The sequence below is a fragment of the Crocuta crocuta genome, unplaced genomic scaffold (assembly GCF_008692635.1).
Source record: "Crocuta crocuta isolate KB4526 unplaced genomic scaffold, BGI_CrCroc_1.0 scaffold144, whole genome shotgun sequence".
Lineage (NCBI taxonomy): Eukaryota > Metazoa > Chordata > Mammalia > Carnivora > Hyaenidae > Crocuta > Crocuta crocuta.
Window position 1 is genome coordinate 2,407,854 of NW_027529669.1, and position 12,606 is coordinate 2,420,459.

Below are 12,606 nucleotides of genomic sequence, written 5' to 3' on the forward strand. Positions count from 1 at the left end.
GCCAGGCTGGCTTGGGACAGCTCTGCTCAACTCTGACAAAGTCTGAGTTTACCTAAAAGGAACACCAGGGGGAAATCAGATAAACAACCGGAAAAAAACCAAGTGTACCTCTGCGTGTTACAGAATGCTCGTTGTTCTCTTCAGGGGTGGGTGGAGGAGAGGGGCTCCACTGAAAATTCTTTTAGGCTCAAGACCTTTTAAATGCACATTTAGAATTATTGTGTGTTCCTCACAAAACCAGAGAGTGGGAAGGAACCCCTGGGTTCTCCAGCACAGCATCCTACCCACCCCACACCACATCCCATCTGCAGGCTCCTGGAACAAAGGGTCCGTCTGCTTTGAGGGATGACTTCCCCCAGGCCTGTTGCACTGGAAGATGAAAGGCCTAGCACAGTCTTGTCCACTGAGTGTTTTGAATGGTCACAAGGTGGCCATTTCTCCAAAGGAGGACGTGATCGCTTCCAGCCCTCCTATTCCTTACCTGCAGCCTCAAACTGCATGAGGCAGGAGAGCTTTTGCCTTTCTCTTCAATTCTAAGTCCACAGAAACGACACTGCGACCTTGTCAGGAAGTCAGGCCGCTCATTCCAAATTGTATCTAAATGATGTTGGCACGATAGGATTTGGATTCATTTTTAATGGCTGAGTAATTAATCTCCGAAAGATGCTTCTGATGAAAAGGTGAAAAATGACAACAGGACTCTTTTAATAGCTGCGGTCTGCAGAACTCATCTGACCCTGGCTGATCCGAGTCATTCCAGATCGGGCCACGGCTTCCTATGCCAGTGAGCAGAACTGCCTTATTTACTAGTTAATCGCTCTCGACAGAAAGCAGCGAGTCCAGGAATGAGTGTTCATGGCGGGGGGGGGGGACAATAACCTACACATAAGGCACGTGTACAGACTCCGAAGATTTTTTAATTTTAAGACGAGGTAGGTTTGTGAAACCTCTCCTGGCACACCAAAGAGTAAATTTTATTATGATCTTTTTATTTCTTCCTCAGAGAACATTTGTGATCTTCATTTGACACAGAAAACCTCATTCCAAGAAAGACCAGTGCTCAAGTCAATACAGTTTTCTCAGCCACCATCTCATGAACTTGGATGGTCCATGGAGCAACGCTTCTCCACTTAAAGACATTGGCTCGTCTCTGTTTTAGTAACTCCTGCCACTGAATAATTCTGCTGCTATTGGTCTCTCTACCTATAAAAAAGCCAACGCTGCATCCACTGTGTCCCTTCTTAAATATTACTTATGCAGTTCTGCTTCATTTGGCCAAAGGTTTTGTTTCTTTTCTTAGTTGTAGACCTGAACAATGCAATTCAATTCCAAGGCTCTCGCATGTCTGTAATCTGTAGCTCGGGACAAAATGAGTATCTAGTAGAAATATCCTTCTAGTCAGATTTCCCGAGACTATAACACGGAGACAGAAGCATTGCTGGTGGATGAACAAGGGGATCACCAGGTCATTCAAGAATTAGATACTCTGGAGGCAGGAGACTAGAAAATCCCATTGGTGAAAGGGTGTTTTAATCTAGCACAAAATGTTTCTTTGCAATAACAGCAGAATCTCTTGACATTACACAACTCGGTCAAACAAAGAACAATCATCTTTAAGGTCAAAACATCTACCAAATTATAAACCATACACATAACACCAATATCAACCTTATACTGCATAAGACGCACGTGCCCACAGAGGGGAACAGAATTGTTTGGGGTACTTGCAGTGATATTTCATTCCAGAAACTCGTAACTTTGAAGTGAACGTTTTCATGGCAGATGCTTTTCCTAAAAAAAAAACACTGTATCAGCCAATAAATATTTGACTAACATCCACTTTGTGCTTTTGGGTGACGTTAACTGACTTCTTTCTGAGACCTAATAGGAAACAAGAAAGCTCCTTATATATTTTAGAGCGGGATTCGTCACATCAAGCTTCGATACTGTCATAAAATTTTAATTTAAAGCAAAAAACATGCTGATGTATCAGTGATAGGCTTAAAATATTAAAGACTTCAAAAACCACCAAGCGCTTCTTTTCTGTACAACACTGATGAATATATATCTTTGCTATATAATTTTAAGACATGGAATAGTTTTCCTTTTCTCTTTGCTATATATAATATATGTCTTCCAAAATACATTGTCAGTATTTATATCTGAAAAATACTGTACAAAAAAGAACTTCCTATAATTACTCTGTATAAACATTAAACAATTTAATAATCTCTCCTTTTGGTCTATAGTAAACATTTAAATTGATTGGATTAACCACAGTTTGTGACAACACCATCCTCTTCCGAGATACACCAGTGTCTTTTACATTCATTTTTCACAAGTCCTCTTGATAATAGCACATACTTTCAAAAAGCAAACAGAAAATAAGAAACATAAGCTCCAGAATCATTAATTTATGAAGCATTCGAAAATGACACCACTAGGAAAAAGGGTCTTACAAAACATCAACTCATTAACTTAATTAACTGATTTTTAAAAACAGCAAGGTATAATTCACAAAAATATATATATTACCAAAAAATGGGGAAAACTGAATCTTAAGTAATTGTTTTGAATATCAAGAGGGATATGGAAAGAGGGAACTAGAAAAGTGTGTGTGGGGGGGGGGAGAACAGAGAAAACAAAAGCAAACATCAATGTCAAAAGCTGTTCCAAGATGCAATTTTTTTTTTTTTTTGGCTCCTACACTGATAAATTAATCCCTCATTCTTAGACCTGGCATTTCCCTCTGCTTCCTTGTCCTGGGGATGTTCTGGGCATGCTCAAATGCATTACTGTAATTTTTGTTTTTTAAAAGACAGTGAAATTCTTAGGGAACATATCCTATGTGCACTAGTAATACTCAGGCAGCATGCTCTAGCGTACAATAGGATTATTGCTTTAGGTACAGACGGTGCAAAAACACACTCTGTGTTCTAGAATAGTACTCTTACTTACCTGGGGTTTGTAGAATTAAAAGGAAACTTAGTAAATACCAGTAAGTAAATATGGAATCTAATAAATCTAAACAGCACTTGAAATTTGAAGACAATTATCACCAAAACTGAAAATATGAGGAAAGCAACCTATAACTGAAGAAAGAGAGAGAGAGAGAAAGAGAGAGAGACTGAGATTGAGCGAGATTGAGAGAGAGCTGCAGTGTAGTGCTAAGTGATTTTTGTGCACCTTATTAGCATGGTAACTTACAGAATAAACAGAAACAAGAGCTCATAGTCTTGACAACTGAGATCTACTATTTTACCAGGGCCCTGCTTGGTGGAGCCCAGCAGAGGGTCCTGGAAGAGCAGGCGGGAGCCACCAGATAGTGACACGGGAAGGGGCAGGAGGGGGGGGCGGGGCAGGAGACCCCATGAGGCATCTCCACAGTCCAGTAAAAACACGGCACCTTTCTTTTTCGGAGCTGAAAGATGAGGAGAGGGCTACCTTAACACGGCAAGTGGAAAGGCGCGCGCGCGCACCGCGGACCACACGGGAGCACAAGCACGCGCGCGCACGCACGCACACCAGAATGTGAGTCAGTCGTGTTTATGCCTCTGGTAAAGTGCTGATGTCAGAAAGGTTGGTTCGGGTGTGGTGCTCTCAGGCGGGAAACACACTGTCCATCTACTGGAAAGCCAGCCCACAGGAAGCCATCCTACAGGGGCCCGTGCCTGGCCTCGTACTTGGCAAGTATGTTCTTGCATTTGCCCAGCTCCTTCCGCAAGTCAGCCACCTCTTGGCGCAGGGCCGAGTTCTCCTTCTCCAGGAAGGACGCCCGGATTGCGATCTGGTTCTCCTTCAGCCGCCTGGCGTCGCGGGAACGCTTGGCTGCCATGTTGTTCTTCCTACGCCGGGCCCAGTACTTGTCATCCTGCTCATTAGTCACAGGGGGAAAGAAACAAGATGTTAGATTTCAGCCGCGGCGCAGGGGCCCGGGGTGGCGCCCAGGAGCCAGGGACCCACGCATCTCACTTCGCATCTCCTTCCCTGACAGTCTGTTTGCGTCTGAGACTACTGCTCATGCGCCGTGGCTTCGCTCCCGCAGCGTGGACGCACCTGTCCCAGCGCGCCCCGCCTTACTCTGCCCTGCAGAGGCGACGCCAGGGGCTGCATGAAAGCAAGTGGCTCACCTCACACCCTAAACTACATTCGGATCACAGTGCTTTCTTTGCTGAATGTTTTAAGAACCCTTTTCTTCCACTGGCGCTCATACGCTTGTTGGTAGAAGTCCATAGGATATTGTTGCAAGGCGACTTGGCAATATCTATCAAGTATTTAAATGCACTACCATTGATGAAGCAACTCGTCTTCTAGTATCTGCCTCCACCCATCTGCATGCATCTGCACACAGACAGACACCGGGCACAGAATTTTCACTGCAGCATTGTCTCCAATGGAAAGAGATGGGGGAAAACTAAGCAGTAGGAGATTTAATAACTACATGATGGTAAAGCCATACAAAAGGATACTCTGCAGCTGTTACAAATAATGATCCAGCTGAGCCAAAAAGATGTTCACGATCTACCACAATGTGGGTGGAAATGGCAATTTACTGATAAATATGTATGGCCTCATCTCACTTTGGTTAAAAAAAATCACAATATTGTATATCATAGAAAGAGGCCCGGAAGGATTTATACCAAGTTATGAAAAGTGGTGCCTCTAGAAGGGGAATCGGAGGAGGGATGCCAAGGAGAGAAGTGGGATCTTTCACCTTTTCTTTCTGATGTATCCCTTGGTAATTAAAAACAGAAAGAAAAAGAAAACTCCAGCTGCCTCTGATCAATATGCTCAAATGTTGTGGCTAGCATTTAAATAATTTACTCTAATTTCCTGTTTAACTGTTCTCTAGGCCTTAATTCACCTGGGTACTATTTAAATGTGGTCAGTGTGAAAGCAATGTGTCCTCTTCCCCTCATCCTTGCCTCTCCCCCAAAGAAAGGAAAACTTTCCCAGGAAGACTAAGAAATGTCAATCTTCTTTTAGGTCTTACCAATTCATTTATGGAGCCACCTGGTGTGTTTTGCAAACCCCTCTTTCCAACAACTTGCAACAGCAAATCCCTCCATCCTAGCAAGGCTAATATTTGCAGTTACCTGTCACCCAGAATGAGTGAGCTGAGGCCAGTTCTTTCCCCCCCCCAGGATTGCAAGGGGCAGTCGGCACTGGAGGAAGTCACGTGGGTTAGGACCACGACTGCAAGGAAGGTCAAGGTCAGTGGTGCACACCCATACCTGCCCGTTACCCTTGGCAAACATTTGCCCTGCACAAAGACGGAACGTGTGAGATAGAATGTCCGTGCACCTTGTGTCGGCCACTCACAACCTGGTACTGTTATTTATAAAGCACACCTAGCATAAATAATAATATGTATTTGGTACATATTATTGTATATTATATTACCAAATAATATTGTATATTATTTGGTATATTGTATTACCAAATACAAATATTATTTGGTAAATGTACCAAATAATATTTGGTACGTTTCATCATAATATGTACCCAAATGGAAAACTGATCTTCATAAGAGCTGGTACCTTCTTTCAGAGAAGAAGGCTGTCCTTTGAAGAATACCTGGATAAGTCAGCTGCAGGCAGGTGTGCTGTGGCCAGCCATGGGATTTGTCATTTGTGCTTGGAAAAGGGAATAAGGGGCTGAAGAAAGGGGAGAGAGTCCTGGCCAGCTGGTTGGTGTGAGCTGGGAGGAGCTGAGAGAGTCACAGGACTTCACTGGAGGTAGGAAGACCTGAAGGCATATTAACAACAGTGAAGCCTCCAGTTCTGAAGGCAGCTGTTTGTTTACTTTGATATAAGCCCCAATTCCACTCTACTAGTCTCAGTGAATCTACCACATTCAGTGTTCCTTGGGCATATGATTCCAAGATTGTTTAAAAGAGGGGCTGACTCAGTACCCAACGCAGAGGAACAGGAGCATGGAGGTGAAGGAGTTCATGAGAACAAGCCCCTGGGAAGTGGCAGAAGTTTGGGGACTAGAGGGAAGGGAAGGGGTGTACTGCCCTAGGCCATGAACTTGGTGGTGTGTGACTGGGTATTAAGGAACAGGAGGTCACCAGCTGACCTCCGGGGAACAACCAACATTTCCGTCTCTTAGAGCTCTTCTCACTTGTAAGGTGTTTTCATTTCCCAGCCTCCCCTGTCCACACATGCAGGCCAGCTAGGAAAGGTGTGGAGTGGGGACCATCTCAGGTGAGAGGGGAGCTGGGAAGAGGAGGGGAGTGGAGCAGAGGCTGCAGAAGGCAGGAATGAATGATGGAAAGAGGAGTACCAGAAAAACCAGCTTGCCTCCCTTTGTTACCAGGGCACGGTTGGAGGAGGGGGGCGGGAGCAGGATATTGAGTGCCAGTGACCACTTTGGCACCATATTCCTGTCCTCTTCTCTATTCCCTGATGCAGGTGCTATCTGGCTAGCCGGCTGCCCCCACCCAGCAAGGGCCCACCCAGTCCTGCCCCATCATCTTCTGGAAGGAAAGTCTCATGTTTGACACTACCTCCCCTGGCCAGTCCCCTCCTGAAAGCCAGTGATCCCTTTCTCTTGCCAGGTTAGAAATTCCTCGAGAGTAGGAACACGATCAGTTCTGGTTCACCTTGGTGTATCCCCAGGGTTTGGAACACACAAGCCTTTAAAATATCTCTGTCAAGTGAATGAATGGACAGTTAAAAGTATTAAGACATCAAGGTGATTAAACCGATTCTCAGCTAGGAATCGTGGTACTGCGTATTTCTCCTGGGGCATGCACACTAAAGGAATGGCTCAACAGAGCGGTTCAGGCAACTGTGGGCAAGACCATTTATTAGTGGTGGGGCTATATCACTCATTTAGTTTGCTCATCCAATGCTGGGGGACACAAATACGTCTCCCATCCACCCCCTAGCTCAGTCCTCTCTGCTGGAAGGAGAAATAAGTTACAGCTCTGCTTCTTGTTTTGCATAAGATCATGGTCTGTGGCCTGAGGCTTCACTCACAACTGAAGAAATCCAAGGACACCTGGCAGAAGAATGTTCCTGCCTGCTACCTACCTGCCATGGGAGAAGGTCAGGCATGGCCATGACAGCCATACTAGGCATAATTCCAGCACAGACTGTTTTCACATGGTCTCTTTGTTGCCAAGGTTACCTGGGTTATTAAGTGAGCTTGCTCTTTGCTTTGAACTTGTAAATCTGGAGACCCTGTGAAGTTCTGGCTGGAAGTTTTATCTACTGCTCAGCATCATCCTTCTGAACTACCCTATGTTCAAATGGAAATCCATGCTTCATGGCTCCCCAGTTTAGCTGAAGAGGTGAGCTCAGAAATACACACAGGATCGGGTGGCTAAGATGAAGAAAAGCATCCAGCTGAAAGAAGATACTCAGTTTCCCAGGACCTAATTCCATGGCATTTCTTACCTTATCTTAGTCTTGACCATCAGTTCCCTGACTTGTTGAGATTTTTTAAAGTATTATTTATTTACATAATCTCTATACCCAATGCGCGGCACGAACTCACGACCCCGAGATCAAGAGTCCCACACTCTTTCAACTGAGCCAGCCAGGAGCCTCTTTTTTAGATTTTGTGGACTGTTAACTATGAAATTTACTCTTTTGATTCTTAGGGCAACAGCTACTGGTTTGTCACCCAAGGGACCCTGCTGTGGCCCCTGTCAAAGCCAACATGCTGCAGTGACCTTTCTGGAAACTAGAAGACTTGGGGACCAGGCCTTCCACTAACTAGCAGTGTTCACCTCACTTCACCCTTCTATCTCTCCATTTCCTCAACTGCAAAACAGTAACTTTGGTGTAATGAACCTCTGAGGTCCCTGGCAGCCCTGACATCTGATGAGTCTGCTACAATCAAGGTAACCTCAAGTATGTAGGCAACAGCAGTGATTTCAATCTGCGGGGTACCTTTTCCTCTAGTGCTCTTTCTAGATGGCAAAAATAGGTAACAGGTTGAAACTAGTTCCAGGACAATGTTCCAAACTCCCACGTTCCCAGCCTACAAGTGACTTTCCCTCTGAACCACAGTTAGTTTTGAGAACTGGGGGGTCAGAAGTTAGAAAAAGGCTAATTATGCCTGGTGTCAATGCCTCTAACGTATACAATCAAATCTCGATTGTCCATATGATTGGAAGGAAGCACAAACTCAAGAAATTCTAAGCCATGGCTAATTAAAATGGTTCTATTTTGGGATTAGTGGACATGGCATAATTTTGGAAAGAATTCTCATTAATTATCATTAAATGTGTCAGATTAATTTTGTTTCTAGTTGTATCAGACTTCATAAGGTAAATCTATTTTCCTTTATAAATCATGTGTCCCCTCAACACAGATGAAAAGAAACAACAACTTGGAATTAACTTTTTGTTGAGATACTCAAGTGACCATTATTTAAAATACAGAGTTAATTACATATCAACGACAGCAGGGAATCCACCAGCTTCCTTGAGAAAACCCCACCCAGGTCCTCCAGGGTGGCAACAGGGAGACAGGTCTTATCTCTGGCTGTTATTCCCTGGGGCTTCTGGGGAAAAGGCAGATTGATTATTAACAAGTTCCCCAAGGAAGGTAAGCCTTGGAAAACTATTGGTCCAGATGTCCTTTGCAGATAATTTCCTTTCTCTTTCCAACCCTGAAAGATTTTGGGTTTGAGTTGATCTTATGGGGTTGTCATAGCATTCTCTGCAGATAGCAGCAGGTTTGTTTCCTTCATGGGTTGTAAATCACTCCAGCATTTTTATTGCTTCTTCTTTCTGTGCTATATCAAGACATGCAAGGCATATTTCAGAAGATACCCAGGGAGAAAGCAACTTGCCCACAGTTCACATGCCAAGAAACAGGATCAGAAATCACAAGTCCATGGTTCACTAGCTTGTGTGATCTTCCTAGAAGTCACCCTTTTAATCTGCCTCTTGACCCCACCCTCCATTTGCCCAAAGCCTGATGACCAGTTCCAATTTACCTTCAGATCATCAGGGATGAAGACTTTGCGCGCTTTCTTAATCATGGGCTGTGGCTTCAGTTCTTCCTCAGAGAACTTGCGTTTGCGAGGGTCAAACATTTCCTGGCCAGGGATGCTGGAGAGGGCAAGATCTGCCGGGTCTGGCTCATAACCCACAGGGACCTGGATGGTGTCAGGATCAATGGGACTCGGTGTATTGCGGTTTGCTGGCAACAGCTGACCTGGAATGAGGCAGGAGCTTTAATTCAGGAATACTACCAGAGCCCCAGATAGCTACTTGATGATATTTCAGGATAAGTGGCAAAAGTCTTCAACTTACTTATATATGTCTAACACTGTTTATTTTATTTTTCCTCACTATGTTACTGAGAACACAGCAGGTTGAGTATGATTTTACCCATGTCAGATGAGGCAAAACAAAGACCCACACACATGTTTGCAAACTAAATTTAAAAAATATGGGGCACCTGGCTGGCTCAGTTGGTTAAGTGTCCAACTTGAGCTCAGGTCATGATCTCACAGTTCGTGAGTTCGAGTCCCGCACTGGGCTCTCTGCTGTCAGCTTAGAGCTTGCTTTGGATCCTCTGTTCCCCTCTCTCTGCCCCTACCTGACTCTCTCTCAAAATTAACATTAAAAAAATTCATGCATTCATTCTTTCCTATAACACATTCACGGAGCACCAACTATGTGCCAGGTACTCTGATTTTACCTTTATGGTGTTTTCCAGATAAGTCAAAGAATCAGACCCATCACTAGTCAGTTATGATATAGTGAAGGTGCTGAGACATAAGTAAGCATCACGTGTTTCCAGAGCAAGGGGGACAGTATATAACACAAAGGAGGTTAGGGATAGTTCGTAGAGGCGACACTTGGTGTAGCTGCATCTTGAGACAAACAGTAATTAGCAAAAAAAAAAAAGGTAATCTAGGGACAAATATAAGCCAGAGGGCTGCCTTTCTGAGGGGCACAAGTGGTCTTGGGTAGCTGTAACACTGACTCAGAGCACAAGATGAAGTGGAGAGAGACACAAATGCAAGAGATGTGGTCAGGAGGGTGGGTAGTGGGGATGTTACAAAAGGCACCAAATGTCACTGAAGGGTTCTGAGCTCCGAAGTGACAGGCAGAGCTGAAGTCGGCAGAGAAGACTCAGGCAGCGTGAGGAATGAACCAAAGGAGGGACCGTGGAGATGGGACTCGGCTTCCAGGGTGCTGTGATGACCCACGTGTGTGTCTATGTTGGCAGTGGAGACAGTGGGCAGAGGGTATGTTCAAGAAGCATTTCACAAATCAGAAAGGACACAGCAGAGGGGACCTGACTTCCACTTGCGGTTCTGCCACCCCTGAAATGCACAAATGTCCCCAGAACAACGGGCTTATTGTGCTTCCAAATGTGTCTTACTGGTGAAAGTGAACTTAATGACAGACTGCGATGTTTACGCGGGCGGCTCTGAATCTCCACTTCTAATTTCATCTGAATTTTACAATTGCCCCTTTCACACCCAGAGAATAAAGGATACAGCCCGACTGTGTTTGGCACACCTCCCCCCCTCCCCGTCCCTCCTTCCTCACTGCCGATGGTTGGACGTGTGCAATCTCCTTTAGGCTTCATTAAAACCTACCCCAGGTTGAAGCACGAAGCCAGGGGCTCACATTCTAGCTGAACTATAAAACCGTGCTCATCTGTTTTCTGGAAAGGCCTGGTGGGGAGCCTGCAAAATGAATGTTCTGGGTGACCTTTTAGGTCCTCACTCTGCTTGGAGCTCTCTTTGTATCCTGCTTGCCAAAGAGGAAGAGATGGGCCCCCGAGGCATTGGCAGAGGACAGAGATTTCTCATTAGCCAGCCTGCAGCTCAGCTACAGCTTCTAGAGACTGCTGAGTTCGGTACTGGATGGTGTCAAGCTAGATTTGATCTTGTGCCTCTTGACATTGCCTCAGAAAATGAACCATTCTGAGTCAAACGGGGATTTTATTTTCCCTTTAGAAATTCTCTTTGAACTAGATAACAAATCTACCCGATGCCATATCACTACCAGCACCACTGCACCAGCACCTCCCCATCACACACACACACACACACACACACAAGCATGTGCACCCTCTCCTACCCTCTGGAAGCATCTTGTGGTTAGTATTTCCCAAACCTAATTGCTACAAGTTACTTCACATTTTTCTTGAGGACTTTGGAATTCTGTTAACTATTCTATATTGTAGTGTTTTCCCTTATTGCTTTATAAATGTTAAGCTTTACACACACACACACACACACACACACACACACACACACACACTACTCCTCTACTGGACAACATGGTCTTTCATGTTTCATCTACTTTATCCCCACCCCTCCTGACCCGTGGTACCTACTTCGGAGTTCGGCTTCTACAAAGTGTACTCCTCATGTAATGGTGGCCCTCTGGGATGCTGGGCTCTGACATTCATTCGTGGACATTCTAACAACAACATGGGCTGAACCTTAGTTGGGCATTCTTTCTCCCCAGCCCTTTCTGCAGTGGAAGTAGGTCATGCCTCCCTGCAGAATGCAGAAAACCTAACTGGAGCATAGATAAGTTCAACGGCTTCCCCAGCATCAAACAGCACATGGCAATGGACCTGAGTGAACCTGAGAAACACATCCAGAGATACTCTTGTGCCATCTCGTTTACCTACATTTTCTACTGAGTTAATTCTGCTGGACTCACTCCCCGCCCCTCCCCCATTCTAAAATGTCACCATTTGGGTAATAGAAAGGAGAACCTTTATTATTTTGTCCTACCTTTGAAGATTTTCAAAATTTTTACATAAGAATTTTCAACTTAAGAATGTATTGTGCCATACATTTTTAAAATTACCAAAGATGTTCATTGTAAAACTTCAACAAATGCAGAAGTGTGTCAAGAAGTGCTTCTCTCCCCTGCCTCCAATCCATCTTGCTACTTTTCCCAGAGGTGACAGCCCTTAACTGCTTGGTGAAAACCTTAATTTTTACACATATGACTTAGTAGGATTATACTACCCACATATCTTAAATTACTTTTTCAACATACCATATACAATTTCCCACGTTAGTATAGTTTTATTTATTTATGTATTTATTTGCTTACTTACTTAAGTTTATTTACTTTGAGAGAGGGAGCGAATGCATGAATAGGAGAAGGGCAGAAAGAAAGGAAGAGGGGGAGAGAGAATCCCAAGCAGGCTCTGCACTATCAGGGCTTGAACTGACCAACTGAGATCATAACCTGAGCTGAAGTCATATGTTGAACCGACAGAGCCATCCAGGTGCCCCTACTTTGTTCTTTTTGAAAGGGTGTATAGTGTCTACCTACACATTTCCAACTGATAGATTTTTAGGTGTATATTTTTGTAGAAGAGATTCCTAGAAGTGGGAGTGCTCATCCAAAAGGGATGTACATTTTATATTTATAAATGTGCTGCTAAACTGTCATATCTACTTACACTTGTACCAACATTTATGAGTGGATTTCTGCACAATTAAATATTAATTTTTAAAATGCTGTCAATTTGATGGACACAAATATCACTATTGTTTTAATTTCCATTACCATTATTACTAATGAGACTGAACATCTCACCTATTTATTGAGTATTTATTTCTTCTGCTATATACCACCTCTTCCTTCCTATC

At 44.1% G+C, this 12,606-nt stretch overlaps 1 protein-coding gene across 2 annotated transcripts in view; it reads right to left on the reverse strand.

The window, feature by feature from the left end:
* Nucleotides 1–1,508: 1,508 nt before the first annotated feature.
* Nucleotides 1,509–12,606, reverse strand: part of HLF (HLF transcription factor, PAR bZIP family member) — a 51,244-nt gene continuing 40,146 nt past the window's right edge. The window contains exons 3-4 of one of the 2 annotated variants that reach the window (XM_077762876.1): nt 8,959–9,179; nt 1,509–3,871 (exon numbers count right to left, since the gene is read on the reverse strand). In XM_077762876.1, the coding sequence (XP_077619002.1) occupies nt 3,656–3,871; nt 8,959–9,179 (437 nt within the window). In that variant the 3' untranslated portion in view covers nt 1,509–3,655. Of the gene's footprint in view, nt 3,875–8,958; nt 9,180–12,606 lie in introns of both variants that reach the window. The other variant, XM_077762875.1, reaches the window with a different exon arrangement.